The following is a 25490-nucleotide window of genomic DNA, read 5'->3' as shown; positions in this document are numbered from 1 at the left end:
GTCAGATATATTCACATGCGTGACTCCTCCTGCCATGCCATTTCAAAAGGAGCAATAGGCGACCTGCAGTAGTCATTTGAACCCCCTGAAGTGCTGTGCATGCTACAGAACAATAGACCATGTAACAGTAATGAAAAGAATAGCGGCTCCTGTCGAATCCCTGAATGAAATGAAATGCTTCTTTTGTGTGAATGCTGTCACTCTATTATAGCAACGATTTCTTCCAGCATGCTGGCTATCCTAAAGTTCATCTCGCCTAGGTCTTTTTGATTTAGCTCATTTTCTTTTTGCGTGCTCTCCTCACAATGTTCCCCGCCTCAGCATTAACATGACAGCTGGGTGCTGCAACTCTGCATTCAATTCAACCAATTCAGTACATCACAATCCTGTTGGCTGAACTCTAATACTCTTTCTTATATGACACCCATTTTACCTCTCAGGGTCCTGAAATCACCTCAGTCGGTTACTAAATACAGCGTCTTCCCACTGAAGAAAACGAGAATCATCCCAAATAGCAGCCAATGGACCTTAAGGTTGTAGTACAAATTCATTTTCCACATGAAGGACGACAATGAAATGGGTTGCATCATCAATTCAGTGTGTAACAATGCTATTAAAGTTAACATGGAAGGAGGGTCTGGATTAAAATCGTTCCTTTGTCGGATTGTCGGTCTGGTTAATCAGCTGTCAAAGAGAGATTAGTGGCAATAATTGAAACTAAATTATTTACAAAAAGCCTGAGTGATGATGGTTGTTTTTCCATTTTGTCAACGATAACGACATTACAAAAAGGCAAACCGTGACAAATTAAAATGATTTTAATTTCAACACGTTGACAAAAACAAATCAACAACAACAACAAATAGCACAATGTTGCTTCTGAGCACAATTGGCACACCAATGAACCAACCAATTTTTTTGTGTTTGGGGTTTTTTTTAATTCATTTTTGCAAATATTTGTGTCTTTAGTTATGCTTCTACACTCTCAGAAAATGATGTTCGTCATTCGTATTCGAATAGGACCAAGACTTCTGATCACTGGGGGTTGGGATGGGTACGAAGATGGCTGATGAGACCAATCTTGGCTGAGAAATGTCTGTCGCAATGAGGGCAGGGAATCCTTGGTGTCTGGCCAGGTTGACAGGTAGCGCTTTGTCTCTCTTTCCTCCTCATGCGGCTCTGCTCTTTGTCGTGGATGCGTTTGTTTTCGAAGGCTGTTACTCCCGAGCTGACAAGCGAACGCCACGCAGACCGGTTCTCAGCACACCTTTCCCACGAAGAATTCGGGATCAAGCAGTGTTTGAGGGCTACTTTCAGGGTGTCTTTGTAACGCATCTTTGGACGCCCCAGTGAGCGCTTGCCTGTTGACAATTCGCCATATAGCAGTCTTTTCGGGAGGCGACTGTCGTCCATGCGACGGACATGACCAGCCCAACGGAGCTGAGAGCGTAGGAGGATGGCATGGATGCTCTCAGACTCAGCACGCTTAAGAACTTCGGTATCGGGCACTTTGTCCTGCCACTTGACGCGGAGCAATGCTCTTAGACACCTCAGGTGGAAAGCATTGAGCTGTTTGGCATGTCGGCTGTAGACGGTCCATGTCTCACATGCATAGAGCAAAGATGGTAACACAACTGCTCGGTACACTTTGAGCTTAGTTTCCAGGCTGAGCCCACGACGCTCCCACACATTCTGCTTCAAGCGGCCAAACGCTGTGCTTGCTCTAGCTATTCTGTAGGCCACCTCTTCATCAATGTTAGCTGAGCGTGAGAGAGTGCTTCCAAGGTAGACAAACTTTTCTGAGACTGCTAATCTCTCGCCATTGACTTTGATGTTTGGTTCGGTGTAGGGTGAGCCTGGTGCTGGTTGGTAAAGGACTTCAGTCTTCTTGGTGGATATTGTGAGACCAAAGTCATCACAGGCTTTGGAGAAGAGATTCACGCTCTGCTGCATGTCGTGATGGGTACTGGCATTCAGTGCGCAGTCATCAGCAAACAAGAAATCACGGGCTGTGTCATGATGTACTTTAGTCTTTGCCTGCAGTCTACGGAGGTTGAATAGGTTGCCATCAGTGCGGAAATGGAAGCCAATACCAATATCACCATCTCTGAAGGCGTCAGATAGCATTGCGGAGAACACCATGCTAAAGAGAGTAGGAGCTAACATGCAGCCCTGTTTCACGCCATTGGAGACGGGAAAGGGCTGCGAGTATTCACCATCATCTCGTACCCTTGCGTTCATGCCGTCATGGAATTGCCGAACCATCGCAATGAACTTAGCTGGACAGCCAAACTTGGCCATGATCTTCCATAGACCCTCATGGCAGACAGTGTCAAAGGCTTTCATTAGGTCCACAAAGGTAGAATAAAGTCCAACGTTCTGTTCCTGACATTTTTCCTGGAGTTGTTGGGCTGCAAAGATCATGTCGGTGGTACCGCGGCCTTCACGGAAACCGCACTGGCTTTCTGGAAGTAAGCCATGTTCCAGATGTGTGTTGAGGTGATTGAGCATGATCCTGGCCAGGATTTTCCCCGCAATGACAAGCAAGGAGATGCCACAGTGATTATCGCACAATTTTCTATCCCCTTTGCACTTGTACTGGTGGATGATAGAGGCGTCTTTGTGCTCCTGCGGCAGTTTTTCCTGAGTCCACATGGTGTTAAACAGACTAGTGAGGCTCTGCGTCAGTTTGGGACAGCCACAGGCATAGATTTCTGCAGGGATAGAGTCAGCACCAGGTGCCTTGCCGCTGGAGAGGCGCTTAATGGCATTTGTGACTTCTTCTACAGTTGGTGGATCAGCCAGTGACTCATCAATTGGAATCTGAGGCAGTCGTTCAATGGCTTCTTCGTTGATGTTCGAGGGGCGGTTAAGGACATTTTCGAAGTGTTCCGCTCAACGCTCAAGAATTTTCTCCTTGTCCGAGATCAGTGTGTTTCCGTCTGCGCTGAGGAGAGGGGGCGAGCTGGATGAGGTTGGACCGTAGACGGTCTTGAGGGCACTATAGAAGTTCTTCATATCTTTTTTGTCGGCGAATGCCTGGATAGAATCGGCTTGTTGACTGTACCAGTCCTCTTGCATGCGCCGGAGCTCAGTCTGAACTGTGTTTTTGGCTGTGCGAAAGGCATCCCTTTTAGAGACAGATGTTGGATCATCAAGGAGTGCGCGCTGGAGTTTCCGCTTCTCTTTGAGAAGTGACTGGATGCGAGTGTTGTTTTCATCGAACCAGTCCCGGTGTTTGTGGACTGATTGGCCTAAGACATTAGAGGCTGCATCATAGAGAGAGTCGCGGAGGCTGGCCCATTCAGCTTCCACGTCGGCGTTGGGGCCGACATTGGGGGGTGGTAACTTCTCTTGCAGCACATCAACGAGCTGTTGTTTCACCGAGTCGTTCTTGAGCTTCGTGACGTTCAGATGTTTTGGTACTTTGATGCCTTGAGGCCTCCTAGGTTGAGTAATGCGGAGGTTCAACTTGGAGATTAGCAAGCGGTGGTCTGTCCAGCATTCCGTGCCGCACATGGTCTTCGTGACTCTGACGTCCTGCCTGTCCTGTTGTCTGATAATGACGTAGTCAAGTAAATGCCAGTGCTTGGAGCGAGGGTGCATCCAGGACGTCTTGTTGCGGTTAGGCAGGCGAAAGACCGTGTTGGTTATAAGGAGATCATTCGCGGCGCACGTCTCAAGCAGGAGTAGGCCATTGCTGTTGCATTTGCCAATACCGTGGCGCCCCAGTACTCCCTCCCAAGCTGTGTGGTGTTTCCCAACTCGGGCATTGAAGTCACCAAGGATGATGAGCTTATCAGTCCGCGGCACTGCTGCAATGGCATCCTTCAGATCTTCGTAGAATCTCTCTTTCACCTCGTCAGGATTTGTCATAGTGGGGGCATAGGCGCTTATCAGTGTGGCAAATTTCTTCTTCGGAAGGGGGAGGCGGGCTGTCATCAGCCGGTCATTGATCCCTTTTGGGCGAGCAGCCAGCTTCTGGAGCAGGTTGGACTGGATGGCAAAGCCAACTCCTGCCTCTCGTCGTTCGTTCTGACTTCGTCCGATCCAGAAGAAAGTGTAGCCAGCAGACTCCTCTGTCAGTTCTCCTTCCTCAGCTAGACGTGTCTCACTGAGGGCCGCGATGTGCACATTATAGCGAGCAAGCTCACTGGCAATGAGGGCGGTTCGTCTCTCTGGTCTGTTTGCACCGGCACAATCAAGAAGGGTTCAGATATTCCATGCGCCCAGGGTGACAGCTGTCACCATAGGTGTTTTGGTTCTCTTCTTTGTCTTCTTACCGCTGGTATGGGACCCCCGCCAGCCACGGCATACTGGCCAGGGAGAGGTGAGACAGGCAATTTTTGGGGCACCTTTTCTAGCCCCTTCCCCAGGCTAGGGGGGAAGCAGTGCTGTCCTAAAGAGGGCTGCTTCGTCGCTCAGGTGGCTGCCGAATTCCAGTGCTGTCTCATTCGCTGGAAAGCGACCCTATGGCCTGAGCCGCCTAACGTGTAGATTTGTGACTATGACTGCCAGTGAGTCCACACCTGTCGCTTCGCCACTCGTCTATCGCCGTAGGACTTGGAGGATGTGAAAACATATGAAGTCTTGACTTGTGCGTGAATTGGATTAAAGTGAGGGAGACATGCGCTGAATCAGCCTCACTCTCTCGTCTTGGTACGCCGGATCCAGTGGCAAGACAGAGTCAAGACGGCTGGGGACGTAGCAGGATGCAAGCGCTGCCGGAAGCAGGCAACTATGCCAAACAACCGCCTTCGGGGCACCACTCCGGTTTTTCTGTCAGGGTTGACTCCCTTAGCCTTTGGCTTTTCCAGGCCACCCACAAGGCAGTGGGGCTAGGTGTCGATAGCTGGGGCTGAGACAGGATAGTACTGGGCTACAGCTTACCAGTAGCAGGTGATTACCTGACCTGACATCCATTCTCAGAAAATACATATATGTTATTTACCAGCTGGGAGGTCTGTATCGTGAAATACCGTGACCAAGGTCTTGAAAGTACTGACCGAGGCCTACTGGGCCGAGGTCAGCATTCAAGGCCGAGGTCACGGTATTTCACCATACAGACTGACCTTAAGCTGGTAAATAATATTTTTTTTTCTTTACCAAATTCTAACAGAAAACGAGAGCGTCTGAAAGGGAAAACCGAGCCGAGCCGCCATTTTGAATCCTCATTCACGGCTGTAATGCAAATTGCTTCCTCCTCAGTATACAAGTGCACTTCCATGGCAGGAAAAAAACTACATGTTGCCGCCTATGTAGTCCCCTATTTATAAAAAATTGAGTCATTCAGGATTCAGCCATGTTTTTGCTCGGCATTAGCAACAGTTTTTAGCTTTCTCCTGAAATGTTCTCTTTTAATTCTTCTTCCTCAGGGTAGTAAAACTCACTTTCGCTGTGAACACTGTTGTTACCGCTATCCATGCTGTAAAATTAATGCTATTTTGAATCCTCATTCATGGCTGTAATGCAAATGGCTTCCTACTCGGTATACAAGTGCACTTCCATGGCAGGAAAAAAAAACTACATTTTGCCGCCTATGTAGTCCCCTATTTATACAAAATTGAGTTATTCAGGATTCAGCCATGTTTTTCTTGGCGTTAGCAACAGTTAGAGGTTTTTAGCTTTCTCCTGAAATGTTTTTGTGGCAGCGGGGGCATGGTCAAGCGTTGGTCTGTGAATGGAGGGCGGAGTCAGGGAAGGTAAGTGGCAGAATCACTGCACCTGATGTGAGTTAACCTGTGTTTGTGTGTCTTCCCCAGTGACCGCGCCCTATAAAAGGAGAGAGAGAGCAGAGAAAGGGAGCTCTCTCCCCAACCAGAACGCTTGTGTGTGTGCATGCATGTGACTGGGAGAGTGTAAAGTGAAAGCTGAAAAGCTAAAATAAACAGTTTGAGAGAACTCAGTTCTGGCCTGCCATGCTTCTGTGCTCCACCCACCTGCTCAGATTCTTACAGTGGTGCCGAAACCTGGGAACGGAGCGCAGAGGAGAACAGCCCCATGGAGTCCTCCTCTTTCAAGGACCTGATCCATGCCCTCGCCACGGCCCAACAGAGCCAGCACCAGGTGCTGGTCGCCCTCCGGAAGAAGCAGGAGCAAAGGTTCGAGGCCCTGGTGCTGGCGCAGCAGAAAGATCGCCAGGCGTTCCGACACCTACTCGCATCAGCGGGATCCACCACCTCCACTGCCGTGGACCCTCCCCACCTCACCCTAACAAAGATGGGCCCGCACGACGACCCCAAGGCCTTCCTCGCTCTCTTTGAGCAGGCAGCAGAGGCGTGGGGCTGGCCGGTGGAACAGGGCACGGTGCGTCTTCTCCCCCTGCTAACGGGCGAGGCGCAGCTGGCCGCGCTACAGCTCCCCGCCGACAGCCAGCTGGTCTACGCCGACCTCCGTGGGGCTGTCCTCCAGCGTGTGGGGTGCACCCCGGAGCAACAACAGCAGCGCTTCCATGCACTGCGCCTAGAGGAGGTCGGCTGGCCGTTCGCGTTTGGCCAGCAACTCTGGGATGCCTGCCGGCGGTGGCTGAGGGCCGACAACCGCGATGCCAAGGGAATCATCGACCTGGTGCTGCTGGAACAATTCATTGCCCGACTTCCCGAAGGAACAGCGGAGTGGGTCCAGTGCCATCGCCCGGCGTCGCTGGATCAGGCCATCGAGCTGGCGGAGGACCATTTGGTGTCTGTTCTGATGGCAGGACAGCATGTCTCCTCTTCTCCCCTCTCCTCTCTCTCTGTCTCTCCCTCCCCTTCTGTTCCTCGTCCTCACCCCGTTCCCCCACCACGGAGACGGGGGCCGGCTCCACCCCAGCCAGCCCGCCGCACCCGCGGTGCCCTACCATTTCCCACTTCCGTGTCTGTCTCTCCCCCCCCCTCAGGTGAGTGAGCTCCAGAACACCGGTGCAGAGAGAGAGCCTGGGCTGATTTGCTGGCGCTGCGGGGAGCTGGGGCACCTCCAGCATCAGTGCTCAGCGATGGAGGTGGGTGCGGTGGTCTGGATCCCCGACGCGCCTGGGACCGCCCTCGATCAGGCCGGAGCGTATCGCATACCAGTGAGTATCCAAGGGGATACGTATCAGGCTTTGATGGACTCTGGCTGTAATCAGACCTCAATCCACCAAAGCCTGGTGCAAGACGAGGCATTGGGGAGAGCACAATTGGTGAAGGTGTTGTGTGTGCACAGGGATGTTCACAACTACCCTTTAGTGTCGGTCCACATTCTATTTTGAGGGGAGAAATTTAGAGTAAAGGCAGTGGTTAATCCTTGTCTTACCCACTCGATAATTTTGGGGACTGATTGGCTGGGATTTGGGGAATTAATGACTCATTTAGTGAAGAGTGGGGCCTGCCATAGTTTAGCAGGGGGAGGCCCCGGTGGCATTGGTGTCATTGGTTCCAGAGAAGGAGGAGCTGGGGTCGGAGGTTCAAAAGGGAACATTGACATCGCCTACCACTCTGGTCCCCTGTGGAGACCACCTCTCCCTGACCCAACTCACGGAGGTTGCCCAGTTGCAGACAGAATTTTCTGACGTGTTCTCATCCCTGCCCAGCTGCACCCGCCTCATAGAACACCACATTGAGACACCCCCAGGGGTGGTAGTGCGCAGCCGCCCTTACCGGCTTCCCGAACACAAGAAAAAGGTGGTTCGGGAAGAACTCGAGGCCATGCTCGACATGGGCATTGTCGAGGAGTCCCACAGTGACTGGAGCAGCCCGGTGGTCTTGGTTCCCAAGGCTGACAGGTCGGTCCAGTTCTGTGTGGACTATAGAAAAGTCAACGCGGTGTCTAAATTCAATGCATACCCAATGCCTCGTATTGACGAGTTGCTTGATTGACTAGGCACGGCTTGTTTTTATTCAACACTGGATTTGACAAAGGGATATTGGCAGATCCCCTTGACTCCATTATTCTGAGAGAAAACTGCCTTTTCCACACCGTTTGGCTTACACCAGTTTGTCACACTTCCTTTTGGGCTGTTTGGGGTGCCCGCTACGTTCCAGCGGCTTATGGATAGGGTCCTCCGCCCCCACACTGCCTACGCGGCCGCATACTTGGATGACATCATTATTTATAGTAATGACTGGCCGTGACACCTACAACATCTAAGGGCCATCCTTAGGTCGCTGAAGCAAGCGGGTCTCACAGCCAACCCGAAGAAGTGTGCGATTGGGCGGGTGGAAGTACGGTATCTGGGCTTCCACTTGGGCAATGGGCAGGTGCATCTCCAAATTAATAAGACAGCAGCGATTGCAGCCTGTCCGAGGCCCAAGACCAAAAAAGGGGTGAGATAGTTCCTGGGGTTGGCTGGCTACTATCGTAGGTTTATACCTAATTATTCGGACGTCACCAGCCCGCTGACTGATCTCACTAAAAAGGGGGCACCAGATCCGGTCCAGTGGACAGAGCAATGCCAGCGGGCTTTCTCTGAGGTAAAGGGTGCACTGTGTGGGGGGCCACTGTTACACTCCCCTGACTTTTCTCTCCCCTTTGTTTTGCAGACAGACGCGTCGGACAGAGGGCTGGGGGCTGTTCTGTCCCAGGAGGTGGAGGGGGGGGATCGTCCAGTGCTGTACATCAGCCGGAAGCTGTCAGTGCGTGAGGGCCGGTACAGCACCATAGAAAAGTAGTGCCTTGCCATCAAGTGGGCGGTCCTCGCCCTCCGCTACTACCTGCTGGGATGCCCTTTCACCCTCTGTTCGGACCATGCGCCCCTCCAGTGGCTCCACCGCATGAAGGATGCCAACGCGCGGATCACCCGTTGGTATCTGGCACTCCAGCTGTTTAAGTTCAAGGTGGTCCACAGGCCAGGGGCGCAGATGGTCGTGGCGGATTTCCTCTCTCGTCGGGGGGGAGTCAGCTGCAGGCCGGGCGGCTCCCCGGCCTGAGTTGGGCGGTGGGGGTATGTGGCAGCGGGGGAGTGGTCAAGCGTCGGTCTGTGAATGGAGGGCGGAGTCAGGGAAGGTAAGTGGCAGAATTACTGCACCTGATGCGAGTTAACTTGTGTTTGTGTGTCTTACCCAGTGACCGCACCCTATAAAAGGAGAGAGAGAGCAGAGAAAGGGAGCTCTCTCCCCAACCAGAACGCTTGTGTGTGTGCATACGTGTGACTGGGAGAATGTAAAGTGAAAGCTGAAAAGCTAAAATAAAGAGTTTGAGAGAACTCAGTTCTGGCCTGCTGTCTTCTGTGCTCCACCCACCTGCTCAGATTCTTACAGTTTTCTTTTATTTCTTCTTCCTCAGGGTAGTAAAACTCACTTTCGCTGTGAAGCCTGTCGTTATCACTATTCATGATGTAAAATCAATGCTATTCTCCTGAGAAATGCAAAAATAATTGTTGACAAAAATTGCTACTATGTTTGTTGTTGTTGTGAATGAGCAAGTCGCCAGAGGTCTGTAACCTGGGTCCGTAACTGGGGTCTGTATTGTAGGATACAGACCCGCTTGCCAGCCAATCAGAGCACAGGATTTGATGGAAACCGTACCGAGAAAAAAATTAAATACGTTATTGTACCTTTAGGGGTACAATGACTTGTCACTGATGCAATACACTCTAAGGTACTTATATGTACTCTTTATATAACGTGTGTGTGTGTGTGTGCATATATATATATATATATATATATATATATATATATATATATATATATATATATATATATATATACTGTGTGTGTGTGTACACGTTAGGTTAAAGGAGAACTAAAGGCAAATTTTTTTATTATCAAAATTCTATTTATCTCATTTTATTAAATATAGGAATACATTTCTGACAGCTATTTTGTCACTGCTATAGCAAGTCATGAGTGTTTGAAATATGCTATGTAATATATCAGTCCATATGTCAAAGCAATGGCCATAAACGAGATTCATTGAAACCTGTGCGAGACATCGTAGGATGGAAGTAAAACGTACAGAGGAAATCAAAGTGACCAACATCTGCCAACATTGTCAAAAGATACACGCGCCCTCTTTTGAACAGAGGTGGACAGTAACGAAGTACATTTACTTGAGTACTATATTTAAGTACACCTTTTGAGTATCTGTACTGTACTTGAGTATTATTTTTTTTTGCAAACTTATGACTTTAACTTCACTACATTTGAAAGACAAATATTGTACTTTTTACTCCACTACATTTCTGTCAAGGTACTCGTTACTCATTACTATGAAGTGGCTTTGAAAGTTTTTTTCTTTTCTTTTCTAAAACGTGGTTGGTTTTTTTTAGCAGGTGACACTGAAAGCCTATCAGTAATCACTAGGGTCACGTCACGTGCATTGACTGTATAAAATCAAGATCAATGATTTCTCAGCAGCATTATTTAACATGATCAGTTGATGGCAGAATGGAAGGAGGCGGTTCTTCTGGGGAATGCACACACTCATGGCTATACCTAGAACCCATGTTTCAGTTTTCTGAAAGGATTAAAGATTCATTTCGTTTTAAATGTTTGCTTTGTTTGCCGAAAACAAACCACATCACAGCCTACAAAAACTTGCCATGCGACCTGCGGAAGTATCTTGAGGTATATAAATGTTTTATTCCAAGAGAAAGCTTGCAATGAAGTTGTCTGTGCTTTTAGAGTTAGTGATAACTTTGCAAAAGCTATGCAGTCTGGCTAGTCAAATGACTTTCTATGGATTTTCCCACCAAGCTGCCATAGCCTTGTCCATGGCTAGCATTTACACATAGCTAGTTAACTTGGACACTGTTAGTTAGCATGTAAAAACGGAGTTACGCTAACATGAATAACATTAACTTATCTGAAGTCTCATCTCATCTCATTATCTCTAGCCACTTAATCCTGTTCTACAGGGTCGCAGGCAAGGTGGAGCCTATCCCAGCTGATTACGGGCGAAAGGCGGGGTACACCCTGGACAAGTCGCCAGGTCATCACAGGGCTGACACAGACACAGACAACCATTCACACTCACACCTACGGTCAATTTAGAGTCACCAGTTAACCTAACCTGCATGTCTTTGGACTGTGGGGGAAACCGGAGCACCCGGAGGAAACCCACGTGGACACAGGGAGAACATGCAAACTCCACACAGAAAGGCCCTCGCCGGCCATGGGGCTCGAACCCGGACCTTCTTGCTGTGAGGCGACAGCGCTAACCACTACACCACCGTGCTGCCCCTTATCTGAAGTCCTTTCAGAAATATGTTTTAGCATAATCTTCCCAAATAAACAATGTAGAAATCTTTCTTTTCTAGTAGCGTTACCTACCCAATACGATTTCAAGCTTGAAAATAGTTTGCTAGCATGTCAGGTGGCGTTTCACTGACTAGCTAGCTTAACGTTATACCACCATGATGGCACAGCATGCATTCATTTTGTGAATTCACATTTCTGTCTTTGGTAATGGCATTAGGTTTTGTAAGCATTGTGGCAATAATACAACAATGCGTTGATGGAAAATGTACTTTTAATACTTAAGTATTTTTAAAAGTAAGTACTTCAATATTTAAGTTAAAGTAAACATTTGACTAGACAACTTTCACTTGTATCGGAGTAACATTTGACCAGTGGGATCTGTACTTTCACTTAAGTAATGAAGTTGGGTACTTTGTCCACCTCTGCTTTCGAATGCTGATGTAATCAAGCTGGAAGTTGTGTTTGTTTTGATAGCAATCAGGAAAGTTTGAAAAAAAAGGCAGTAATCATCATTTAAACTTGTTCTTGTGCAATATTTCATTTGGAAAACAGTTTTCAAAATGGCGGCACTGACACCTGGCTGACACTTCACATTTCAAAGTCTCGCACAAGTCTCGCGAAGATCGCGCGGATAAGTGACGCCTGCTGTGGACCAAATGAACTACATTCAACATGGCTAAAAACCGAATAGGCCGATAAGTATAATATTTAATTGCAATTAGTTGTCAATATGACTCATGATATAAGGTTACTAAAACCGAAAACGTAATTGAATAACACATTAATTAAGAAATAAAACAAGTTTAAAAATCACTTCAGTTGTCCTTTAACATGGGGCAGCCTTGGGCTGAAGTGCCCTTGAGCAAGGTACCTAACCCCTAACTGCTCCCCGGTCACTGTAGTGTGGCTGCCCACTGCTCTGGGTGTGTGTGCGTGTGTTCACTGCTTCAGATGGGTTAAATACAGAGGTTGAATTTCACTGTGCTTGAGTGTGCATGTGACTAGTAAATGCTTCTTCTTCTTCTTCTTCTTCTTCTTCTATACTGCTTGGGACATGTCTGTGAAGGTTTTCAGTCATCCAGGTCATAGTAAACCGTAGGTGCTAAAGAAGGCAACTGGACTTGCTTGAAATCCTTGAAGACGTTTCACCTCTCATCCGAAAATCTTCTTCAGTTCTGACTAGTGAGGAGTTCCAGGTATTTATCCTCTAATGGAACAAAAGCAACTCTGAGGAGAGTCGTTGAGGTCACATGGGTCATTGGCCCTCTCAGGTGGGGTTTACATTAGACCGTATCAGCGGATCATCAGATTAACGTTTTTAAAAACGATTAGCGTGCACACAGCAACGCCAATACACAATTTGCGTGCACACAGCAATGCCAATACACGGACACGCTAATCACATGACTAATTAGACGGCACGTAAGTTGAAATGTGTAAATGTGTAATGTGGAAATTTCTCCTCAGCAGCTTGGCTCCGCAGGCATCCTGCGCTCCAAATCACTCCGCCCTGAACAGCGAGTGCCCTCTGGAGGGTGCGCACTCTGGCCCTGAGCAGCTCACAGAGCGCGCGAGTGAAGTGCACGAGCAGTGATTCGGGACTGAGCCGCTGTGTGTGTGATCCTAGTGCATATCGGGCATGCATCACTTACCACTTGCAAGTGGAAGGATGGCAAGCCTAAAGACAATCATAACTACACAATGGGCAGTATTTGCATCAGTATTTGCAGTATTTTCATACTTTTATACTCTTTAATGAAAGGTGATACAAGGCGGAAGTCCGCGCCGTTTTTCAGCAGTCGCGTCACATGACCAACGCCAGCGAATCAGGAAGGTGGATGTCACAGTGACGTTGTCCAATGACGATGCCAGCTAGAGCTCAGCACAGCGTATCTGCGTATCTCAATGTTTACACAGCACCGGACCAGACACGATCTGGATTGAATACGTGGACCCTGGCGGATTCCCGTTTCCCGGCGTTTCCAGGTGTTTTAATGTAAACGGACAGTGCATCCGCGAAGAAAACGAGACAGATACGGTCTAATGTAAACTTGGCCTCAGTCATCCTGTAGGTGTTAGGGTCACTGGATGCTGGGTGTGAATGGTATTAGAAACCTAGAGAGTCATTAGGGTGATCTGTGGGTCATTGGCTAGATGGCTGACTTTGTGGCTGTGATGAGATCTACCACTGATATCTGCTCTGGTGAAACTGCAAAGTTTAGTCCTTTGGACAAAACACCCTTCTCTGGTTGAGTGAGTTCCCTGTCGGATAAGTTCTTCATTCACTTCTCTTGGATGCCAGGTTGTGTTGCCTGGTCAGATTTCTTCCTCCAAGTCAGCACTTCTGTCTTGTCAGAAGAGGTGGTTTTAGACAGGGCTGCCAACTTTTCGAAATTCCTTGGAGTGAGATTTTTTTTTGGGGGGGGGGGGTCGACAGCAAAATTTTTCCGCACACCATGCAGTAAGTGGGAATTTTGTATTCAGTTTGATATTCACTTGTCCCCCTGCATTCTGGTGTTTTGTTTGTGGGTCGTCCAGCTGGAGATGGACAATTGGGGGGGGGGGGGGGGGGGGGGGGTTGAGATTTTGGATTTAGTAGATGTTCCTGCATTCTGGTGGATTTTTGGAGTGGCCTGCTGTGCCATACCTACATTCTTACACACCCTGACTTGCCAGGCCTTCAGCTTGTGGCCAACAAAAGCACCAAGTTTTGGCTTAAAAGCCCCCACACTAGAAAACTACAGATGACTGCCAATGTTCCTGTAGCCCTATAGACCTGTGTTTCAGATTTAAAGGCAAGTTCATGTTTGAAAATATTTCATCAGCTAAGCCTAAACACCTTCTGAATTGAAACTAAATGTTAAGTTTTTAATAACTGTTGCAAAAAATAAGATTGTCCCTCACTGACTATTCATTATGCATTTAAGGGCTTTCCCCACCACTGGGTTCAGCAGAAGATTGGCATGGGGAAAAATATCAACAGCAAAAGAACAAATAAAATGCTTAAACAGTAAGCAAAATGTGCATGTGCTACAAGAAACATTAAAATGATTAAGTTTGAACAGTATTGAAACACAAAACCTGAACCTTGGCCATAGGTGGGAATGTGCACACAAAGTTGGGCTTAAACATTTTGGTCATACTTAAATAAGCTATATTAATATATTTCTTATTAATTTATTTCTTATCTATGTTTCTTATTAGTAATAGAGCATTCGTCAGGGCCTGTTATCTGGCAAACATTCTCTGTCTGTCTCGCCCTCTTTGAAACCCTGTGTCCTCAGTATATTGTTCTCTGTCTTTTTTTTTTAATTATTCACAAGTTCAAGTTCTTTGATATTACAGGTGACCATGCTTTATTTACTTTAACTGAGCAATTACATACATCATAAATAATTAAAAATAAATACCCTGTAAATAAACAATAGGTATGGTGGCTAATGGCTCTTCTTGCATTTGTAATATTATCTCTTACTTGCTTTATTTTACAACATTTCCAGTATGGCTTCAAATAAAGTCATAAAGTATGATAACATACAGTAAACAAACTAAAAATGCGCCTTAATAAACGTGTGCTAAGGAGGTGCTCTCCCGTGCTGCTTGTTGGGGAAGATAGAGGCTGTGGCACAGCAGTAGGCCTATAATGATTTAGCATGCCTAGTACACAGCTCTCGATATGGCATTAAATATTCTCACAACACTTATAGGCTAAAACTATTAAGAAACTTTATATAAGTTCATAATTACACCAGTAACACCACACATTGGCGTGCATATGTACAAACCTGTCTGAGACACCCATCTTCAACTTGGATACCTTCTTCTCCCTCCTCTTCCTCTAAATTGATGGTAGGCAATTATCCAACTTCCGGCGAGTGCAGCATCATTAGATGCGCCACCTACCATAGGGGAGTGTGTACAGAAGGGAACACCTCTCTGCCTGTTTAGCCATGCGTAAGGCGTAATTGATCAATCACAAGTGGTTGGCGCGATGCAATGGGTAGCCTAGATCAGATAGATAAACTAGATTTTTTTCTAGCGTGAGAAATCGGAGGTATGACTAAGGCCCTGTCCACACGGCAACGGATTCAGGTGAATCTGATAAAATTGTTTATCGTTTCGGCCTGGCGTCCACACGGCACCAGCGTTTTGGGTGCCCCAAAACGAAATCTTTTGAGAATGGGTTCCAGAGTGGAAAAATCTGGCAACAGCGCCGTTGCGAAGTCGTCTGGATGACTAGAACGGATTTGTTTACGATGACGTCACAACCACATGACTGTCAGTGCTTCACACTGGGTAGAAGTGTAACGAACTCGATGCGAGTTGTCAACAAATCCTATAACTTGGTTCATGAAACGCGCTTACAAAATATTTTCACTGTGAATATTTATTGTGTAATGGTGCAAAGTGAGAGAGAGAGAGAGAGAGAGAGAGAGAGAGAGAGAGAGAGAGAGAATAGCCCTTAGGGCAGAGTCTTTAGTCCAAACACTGCGGAAGCAGTACCAAACCGCGCACCGCCCGTGCACTTTCCAAAAACAAAAACAATCCCGCCAGCAAAAATAGGGGAAAAAAAAGGAGCGATCTCACCTCTTCAGATGTTGGTTTAAGTCCGACAATACATTCCTCAAAAAGGGCGTAGAAGAACAAAGTAATCCATCAACGTGTAGCATTCAATTTATTCCGGACCATTAAAGAATTCTGGAGGATATCAGAATGTTGGCGTACCGGCTTCCATCTACCCCCATTCATTCCTCTTTCCGCGTCTTTCGTTTTACGCTACTGATTAATAATCAAAATTTTATGTGGCTAATGCTACAGAAGAAGGGGTTTATGCGCATGCGTCTACTTCTTCTATTGTTCTGGTGTCTCCGATGGGACCGTCTTACAGCGCACGTAGAGGTGTGGCATGTGTATTGCATTGTTTTCAGCAAGCGTTGCATTGCCATATGTACCTGAAATTTTACTGATCCGTTGCCCATGTGGACGCGATATTTTAAAAAAAAAAATCTCGTTGCCGTTGTCGTGTGGATGTAGCCTAAGAGGGTCAACAACCCATGTGACCTCAATGACTCTCCCTAGGGTTGCTTTTGATCCATTAAAGGATAAATACCTGAAACTCCCCACTAGTCAGACAGAACTGAAGAAGCCTTTCGGATGAGAGGTGAAATGTGTTCAAGAATTTCAAGCAAGTCCAGTTGCCTTCTTTAGCACTTACGATATGCCGATCGGGACCATATATGTACCTTTTTGGCCCTAAAAAGGTACACATAGTTACCTTGAGGTCCAATAATGAGCCATAGGGAGGTAAATTAATGTAGATTGTACCTTGAGGGACAGAAATGGACTCCTACTCTACCCCGATGTCTAACAGTGTAGCTCCACCCCTCAAGATCAAACCAGTAAACTTGGAGCTGTGAGGGAGTAACACTACCTGTTGTGCCACCCCTAGCAATGCTAGCCACACTCTTCTTTATCTTTAACAAGTACCAAAAACTATGCAACTGGAAACTATAGGATTGATGCTTTCCATTATTTTGTGCAGGCGACCGAGCCCTTAGGTTACTAAGAAGGTCTGAATATACCTGCAAATTGACTGACAGGTTAAGCAACAACATTTTCCAAGACACCAATAAACAGGAAATGGATTTCTGATGCCATTAAATTTTCTGCGCAAGCAAATTAGCTGCTCCTGATAGTGCACTCAGTAAATCACAGCCTTAGTATCTCTCTCTCCTTCTATCTCTTTCCTTCAATTGACTAAGACAAATTGAGTGCACCTAAGTGCTTCCCAGAGACGTATATACATGCGTGTGTGTGTTTGTGTGTGTGCCTGTGTGTGTGTAGGAACACTGTGTCCATTCTGTACTCATTATACTGAGTATTAGTTCTAGCTAAAAGGCCAAACAGGCACGGCAGGAGGAAGAAAGGACAAGCGCATCAATATGCCTTTCTTTTTAAATCCAAAAACTGTAGGGGTGTGTGTGTGTGTGTGTGTGGGTGACTCACCTCAGAACTTCATTAGGGTTCCCCCCTTTCAGGCCTTTCTTTTCAGGTGCACCGTGGCAACCTGACTTCAACAGTGTGTGGGGACCTCTGTCCAGCATCATGGTGGAGGTTGCCATGGCAATGATTGCTACGGCATCACGCACACGCGCCTCCAGTCCATAGTCCCACTCATCATAGGACACCGAAATCAGGCCTGAGAGAGTTTAAAAAAAACAAAACAAAAAACGAAAAACAGAAAGCTTTCGTCTCCTTTCCTTGCTTTTCATTATTCAACATTTTACCATTTTATAGCACACAGCATTTTTTAGATCTAAACCTTAATATCTTTTAATGCAACAAAATTTATCAACACTATCTTTTTAGACCTGTAGGAAAGACATTGGGCACGTTGTCGGCGTCTCCAGCTACCAGTGCTGGTACGATCCAGGTGTAACCGTATCCGGTGAGGCCGACAGAATGCGCCACCTCGAAAATGGTGGTGGCCTCTTCTTTAGTGCAGTACAGCAGTATAACGGGGCTCTGGAGCTTCTTCAGCTGGTTCTGGATCTTAGAGTCACCATCGTCCACTGACATATCGAGCAATAACACCTCCTCCAGTTCCCAACCCACAAAGCTATTCTCTATGGTACTCCGGATCTGTGGGTGATAAACATGGCAGAATGTCTTCATCAACATCATCGAGACAAAATAATTATACTTGAGAATGTTTATCATTGATGCAGCATTCGTTTCTGAAAGACAGAAAGCTGAGTTACTGATTGAACCGGATTCAGTGGGAATAAGGTTTGATTGGGATCATTCACGAAACGTTGCTTGAATAGTGGGACTGTTCATCAGTCAGACTGCATCGAGACACAATGATCAGTGAAAGTAAAACCTCAGCAGAGAGTTTCTTCTGTTTAAAAGGATCAGAATTTCTGTATTCTTAATGAGACTGTTCGAATGAACAACTTTCTTTTTATTTGGCCCTAATACAGCAGTCTTGGGAAATGGCTCTGTATTATTACTATTACATTACAACACATTATTATTATTATTATTATTATTATTACCAGTGATTCATTTCTCAAAGCGGGGTCCAAGAACCTACAGGGGCCAGTGATAAACAGCAAGAAAGTTCCTTGATTTATTTATTTGTATGTTTGTTTGCTTGATTTGTATTTAGTTGTTTGTTTTTGTTTGTTTTATTCCATTTGTTTGTTTGTTTACTTATTTATCTGATTGTCTGCTTAATACTATAGACATCAGTCAACTACTGTTGTCAGACATTTTAGTATTAACCTGCTCTGTTTGTTTTATTTTAATAATTTTTTGTCATTAATTAGTTATTACATGCATATGATGGCGATCACAATCAACTACTTCTATTATACGTAGTGCTGTAGTCAAGACCACCTAAACCAAGACCAAGTCATGACCAAGACTAAAGTGTATCGAGACTGAGACAAAATCTTCCATATTTAACGAAGCAAACCTGGTGGCCATGTTTGTTTACAAATCATCACAGTCGGTCGCTAGCGCGGAAGTTTTACATTTCCGACGTGTGATGTCATGTTGTCCCGACAACCATGCAATATTGTAACAATATTGCACACTCATTCTCCATTGGGTAGCGTGACGTAATACACGTAGAATAAGTGATATGCTAACAATATTGCATGCTATCAAACCAAATGAACGAAACCCGCTAGAAGGGAATCGAACATGTTTTTATTCCATCGAAAAAGTCGCTTGTTTGTGTAATATTTCCCGATACTTCAATCTGATGACGTCACTCCCAGTGTTTTCCCACTGACTTGTCAAAATGGCAAACGGGTTCAAAATTAAAATTCTTTTGATTAACTTGCAGATTTTTTGTGTGTTCATATAATATAAACATTACACTGTGATGCCAAGATATGAAGTTTATCTTCTTCTCATCTCATCTCATTATCTCTAGCCGCTTTATCCTGTTCTACAGGGTCGCAGGCAAGCTGGAGCCTATCCCAGCTGACTACGGGCGAAAGGCGGGGTACACCCTGGACAAGTCGCCAGGTCATCACAGGGCTGACACATAGACACAGACAACCATTCACACTCACATTCACACCTACGGTCAATTTAGAGTCACCAGTTAACCTAACCTGCATGTCTTTGGACTGTGGGGGAAACCGGAGCACCCGGAGGAAACCCACGCGGACAACATGCAAACTCCACACAGAAAAGCCCTCGCCGGCCACGGGGCTCGAACACGGACCTTCTTGCTGCGAGGCGACAGCGCTAACCACTACACCACCGTGCCGCCCCAGTTTATCTTCTTGTGTTATAAAATAAACTTGAAAATAAACTTCATATCTTTGCGCCACTGTGTAATATCCTCTATTTATTAACTACATTCAGTTTTAACATAATATTTCACCTTCAGACTTTGGAAATCTAAAAGACAAACCTTGCTCCACATAGCTGCTACTTTTTGAAGCTCTATGATGTCCTTTTGTCAAGTTTTATACATAACAATGCCTCAAGTCTGTTTAACTTTGTATGTTAAACTGGAAGCTCTAAACCTCCCTTATTGTTTATGTTAGTCTCATGAGCTCCCTTCAGACACCAAACCTGTTTGTCCAAATTTTTACATTTGGTATAAAATATAAACATACATTTTATGTATATTTTATCTTTTCATAATGGGGAAGAATTAGACATTTTAGAGTATCTTTCTCACCCTGTTGACGAAGTCCTGGTACCCTGGGTAGTAGGTAGTGACGATGGAGAAGATGTACCAATCGTACTCCTCCATGATGTTGAGCATGACGGACGCCTGCTGCTCTATAGACGGCCCAAACTGGAAGAACATGGAGTTGTCATCCTGCCGAGCAGAAAACAGACCTGATGTGAATACAAATGCATGAATACGAAACGAGCCATTCAGTAGGTGACTGCATACGAGACGCCTCTTATTCATTATGCACTAATTGCTAATCAATGTTGGAACAACATCACGATCAGAAAGTCAGCTGTAAAACTGAGATGCTGTATCGTTACAACACACGAGCCAATATAATACCATGTCACATGCATTTCCTCACTTGATTGTGCATTCATTGTTTTTCTATGCACGTTTTCATATCCAAAAGTAATGTTTAGCTTTTGTTCCAGCAAGTCTAAATGCCGTCAGTATGAGCACAAGAGCTTCTGTGCATGTAATATGTTGTAAATAGACTTGTATACACAAAAGTGGGTTGCGCCGTGTGTGTGTGCATGCGCGCACTCCCAGCTGCATCCAAGTCAACAAATTACAATGCCTTGTTCATGTATTTATGCATCATTGGTTTTGGATTTTGGCCAGTGAACTGTGTTCATGAGTAAAAAATGGACAATTTAGGTTGTGTGTGTGTATGTGTGTGTGCGCGCGTCCATGAAATCAGCCGTATATGAGTGTGTGATCATGATGCATGCTGAACTAATTCATTCTTTCTGTGTCTGTCTCTCAGGTCTCAACGCTCCAATCAACATCAAAGCTCACTACCCTGGAGTGCACACCCCCGGGAAGTGGACTCATGGACTCATCCGCTACCTCGCTTCGGCTTTAATGAGATAAAAACACTGACACAGCAGACAGAGGTAGGGGGCACAGCAAAAAAAATCCCCACCATTAACCTAACACCTATAGTGTTGAATGTATCTCCGTGCAGTGGGAATTTGTGTTTAGATGGAAGTTAAATGAACACTCAGGCATATTTATTTATTTATCTATCTATCTTAATCTTTATCTATTATCTGCGGGATGTGGGATTACCAGGCAAAAATTTTTTTTGTCCTGAAGAAAGAACACAAATCCTGTTTACTCAAAATTAACTTATGGGTTGTTTTACAATCGGGGTACGCAAGCTAAAAATCACATTTAACACTTATTATCTTCAATATCAAAAGGCTTGACTAAATAAACTTGGTTGTTTATTGTAGCCCTGTGATTGCTCTATTTACCATGCAAAAAAAATATTTGGTGATAACGTTATTTTTGGTGAATGTATGGCAATATGTGTCATATTTAGCAAAATTACTCGTGTCGTTTAGAAAAAGTGCTTTTTTGACCACAGGTAGCTCCAAAAGGGATGCACTTAAATCATTCTTTATACCATAAAACACATATTTGGTTCCATATCATTGGAAACATAGTTAAGTTTTAATGTTGAATGCCAGTAAGTTTTCAGACTATTTTGATCAAATTAGTATGTAATTGTGTCAAAAAAATGTCCTCTCCGAGACAGCTAATTTTTCAATATAAAATAACATATCTAAAATGATTATTTTCATCCTAAAATTCTCATCTCATTATCTCTAGCCGCTTTATCCTTTTACAGGGTCGCAGGCAAGCTGGAGCCTATCCCAGCTGACTACGGGCGAAAGGCGGGGTACACCCTGGACAAGTCGCCAGGTCATCACAGGGCTGACACATAGACACAGACAACCATTCACACTCACATTCACACCTACGCTCAATTTAGAGTCACCAGTTAACCTAACCTGCATGTCTTTGGACTGTGTGGGAAACCGGAGCACCCGGAGGAAACCCACGCGGACACGGGGAGAACATGCAAACTCCGCACAGAAAGGCCCTCGCCGGCCCTGGGGCTCGAACCCAGGACCTTCTTGCTGTGAGGCAACAGCGCTAACCACTACACCACCGTGCCGCCCATCCTAAAATGTGGTCAAGATATTGGGACATAAATATTAGAGACAACTAACACAAAGCTTACAGCCTTATATTTAAAAGCACTATGGAAGTAGTGGATTCTGAATTGTCAAAAAAAAAAAATGTCCTCTCCGAGTATCACTTCATTTGTTTCTCCCAGCCCTGCTTAAAGCTACACTTAATCTTGTTATAATAAGGGGGCGTCGTGGTTAAGGCGCCATACCACTGAATGCGGGCGACCCGGGTTCGATTCCGGCTCGAGGTCATTTCCCGATCCCTTCCTGTCTCTCTCTCTCCCGCTCATTTCCTGTCTCTACACTGTCCTATCCAATAAAGGTGCAAAAAGCCCAAAAAAAAAAATATCTTAAAAATCTTGTTATAATACAAACTATTACACATGCCTATGTTCATATGTGTATTAATTTCCAAAAGTACAGATTTGATATATATTTTTTTTTATTTGAATTTTGGACCCCTGTGACACAAACTTTGTACCCTGTTTGTAAAACAACCCTTTACTCAAAATTAACTTATGTAAGGGGGTCATTTCACCGAGAAATCTTCCCGGAAGACCGAGCTGCGATCTCAGAACGTGGTTTGGTTGCCGCAGGTCGTACGCAGTCGACGGTTGACCGAGGGTTGGTCACGCCTTGGTCTTCCGTGGTTGCACGTGGTCGAGGAATGGTCTCCCCAACAAAGAGATCGTAGCTCGGTTTTTTGACATGTAAAAAAACTGAGCCTCGACCTAAAAGTCGCACAGAGAGCGTCGAAAGAGCGAACAAGGTCGAGGAAAGGACGCATTGGTCGAGAGACAATCGAGGCTAGAACGGGGATGAGCGATGCTCAGTCTTCTCGCGCGAGAACTGATTGCGCGCGTGGTTGTGCTGCTCGGCCCGTCCTCGACACTCACTCAATCCGTGTGATCTAGCTTCACTCTTTTGCGATCAAGCCTCGCTCCACGCAACCTGTCCCAGACCTTCCCTAGACCCGTACACTCCCTATTCTTCCCATGGGCACGATTGGATTCTAAAGAGGATTAAGGTGCGACCTTCTTCAACCAATAAAGATCGACCATCGCTTAAGTTGCGACCTACCTTCGCCTAATCCTATTAAAGCTACGCGTACTGAATGTCATATAAATAGGGCGCATTAAGCATAACCAGAGAGTCTTGCTGCAGTTGCAGGGCACGGTGCTCAGGGGTGAAAGTAAGCCGGTCCTGGCCGGTCCGGCGTACCACTAAAAGATTTGGCCATACTGGAAAGAAAAATATACTGTCTCTGAAAAAAAAATTTAAAAACTAAAAAAAAAAATTAACCAGATCTTGTGCTATAACGTGGTAATAGCTGGTAATCAAAGTGTTTTAGCAGACAGACGTTAGTTGCAAAGTCTCCCAAATAAAAAGGCATATAAAGAAACATGTTAATGTTTCATGATAGACTATTTAAAAATTACTTTGATCAGAATTCGTAAATCGAGTGGAAGTTGGGGCAAAGATTCTAGATTACTGTCTGGTTGGAGCGAGCAGAGTAACTAGGCTCCCAATGCATGGAGAACACACGCACTTACTGTAGAACGCACGCACTTTCTCAAACGTTCAAGCCTCTTTGGAATTTATTTTAAGTGTTTTACCTAAAAACTTTCACTTTTCTGTTCTGTTACACTGTTCTGTGTCCAATGTCCAAAGAGAAAAGTTAGTTTTCAACTGTTCAGCTAAAAAAAATGTTTTTAAATTGTGTTGTTGAAATGATGTGTTTGCAATTTATTTATAATCAAAAACTGATACAGGTGGATGAAAGAGTGATAAAAAGTACTATACTAGTACTACTGAGTGATAAGAAGTCCTAGTGAATGCTTGATAAGTAGACAATAATAAATAATTAGGTGTATTTTCCGGCGCGCGCTGTGCGCACGCATTATGACTCAAAATAATAGTACCGGCAAGAAATAAAAGTTACTTTCACCCCTGACAGTGCTGTAATAACATAGCATGATGCAGAGCGATTGGGTCCATGTTGTCCCTTTGGAGGCTGGTCAAAAACTGATGGTCGGCCACCAATCGCCGGGCCTTTTTATACGGGCGCAGTGGGTCACACGCAAATCCGGGCGACCATGACAAATTTGCGCGTAGCTCAGGTGAGAATCTGTCTAGAAAAGCTCGAGAATTGCGCGTACAGAGCGAGGCTAGAACGTTTATATCGCAGGCTAAATCATATTGATCAAGGGTACGTTGCAACTCGTACGTAGCTAGATCGGCCAAGATTGAGCCTTGATCGGCCAAGGTCGCAGACTTCCAAGGACAGATCGCCAAGAGATCGACGCTATGTTGCAGATTGGTTGAACAGAACGAGCCTTGGTTGTGTTAAGATCGTATCAGATCGAGTGGATAGACGCAAGTAGAGCGTATGTAAAGCGTCTACAGAGCGTATAGGACACAGGTAGAGCGTACACATAGAAGGTCGAATGAGATAACATCGAACATAGAGCGTACACAGAAAATAATGGGTTTAGGTCGCACAGATTTTGCCCGCGACTATGGGAAAACATAGCCGCGATCATAGTCGCGCGTGGTCGCGTGCAATTTTTCCAGATCGTACTCGGTGAAATGAGCCCCTAACGGAAGTCTAAGGGCAGTTAGGTTTCAATCAGAACGAGTAGTTATTGCCCGTGAACTTCATTTCCTCTGAATGGTACCTTTGTATAACACAGGTCTAGAAGGCCCAGTGGAAAGTTGAGTGGGCATGTGTGATGATATATGTTTTCACTGTGTTCTGTCAAAATGACATAAATCGCTCCCTGCGTCTCCTCAGTGACTCGGTAGACTTGGCCCTCGTGGAAATCTCCAGCAAGGAGCGCTGATTGCGAGGTCCTGTACAGTCAAAACTCTCAGGCAAGTCGGGGAGGGGATTTGTTATTTAAAATTGTAAATTGCTACAGTATATGACAGAGTATATGAAGGAAAATCTATGAAGGGCCTCTCAATAAAGCTTCCAAGATTGTACGTTTTTAATTACAGATATTTTTTTCATGAGCATGTAGCCTATGGGAAATGATAGAGTCTTGGATTAGCACAGTGTGTTAGCGTGAGCATGTAGCCTATGGGAAATGATAGTGTTTTGGATTAGCACTAATCCCATGTTTTGGAAAATCAAAAATGTTGTCTTGGGCCCCTCTGGGGTGTCACCAACCCATGTGCAAAGTATGGAGTATGTGCCTCCAGCCATGTTGGTGAAGAGACAGACCGAGAGACAGACAGCCTTCCTTTAGTAGTAAAGATCTCATCTCATTATCTGTAGCCACTTTATCCTGTTCTACAGGGTCGCAGGCAAGCTGGAGCCTATCCCAGCTGACTACGGGTGAAAGGCGGGGTACACCCTGGACAAGTCGCCAGGTCATCACAGGGCTGACACATAGACACAGACAACCATTCACACTCACATTCACACCTACGCTCAATTTAGAGTCACCAGTTAACCTAACCTGCATGTCTTTGGACTGTGGGGGAAACCGGAGCACCCGGAGGAAACCCACGCGGACACGGGGAGAACATGCAAACTCCGCACAGAAAGGCCCTCGCCGGCCACGGGGCTCGAACCCGGACCTTCTTGCTGTGAGGCGACAGCGCTAACCACTACACCACCATGCCGCCCAGTAGTAA

General features: G+C 45.7%; 1 protein-coding gene across 1 annotated transcript in view; it reads right to left on the bottom strand.

Annotated features, from left to right (window-relative positions):
• Positions 1 to 25490, bottom strand: part of grin2bb (glutamate receptor, ionotropic, N-methyl D-aspartate 2B, genome duplicate b) — a 220271-nt gene that overhangs the window by 99315 nt on the left and 95466 nt on the right. The window contains exons 2-4 of the mRNA XM_060898923.1: positions 19864 to 20007; positions 17528 to 17798; positions 17163 to 17355 (exon numbers count right to left, since the gene is read on the bottom strand). Coding sequence (XP_060754906.1) covers positions 17163 to 17355; positions 17528 to 17798; positions 19864 to 20007 — 608 coding nt within the window. The remainder of the gene's footprint in view (positions 1 to 17162; positions 17356 to 17527; positions 17799 to 19863; positions 20008 to 25490) is intronic.

This window comes from Neoarius graeffei, chromosome 18, assembly GCF_027579695.1.
Source record: "Neoarius graeffei isolate fNeoGra1 chromosome 18, fNeoGra1.pri, whole genome shotgun sequence".
NCBI lineage: Eukaryota > Metazoa > Chordata > Actinopteri > Siluriformes > Ariidae > Neoarius > Neoarius graeffei.
The sequence above is the reverse complement of the archived record's forward strand: the minus strand, read 5'-3'. Positions and strand labels throughout refer to the sequence as shown.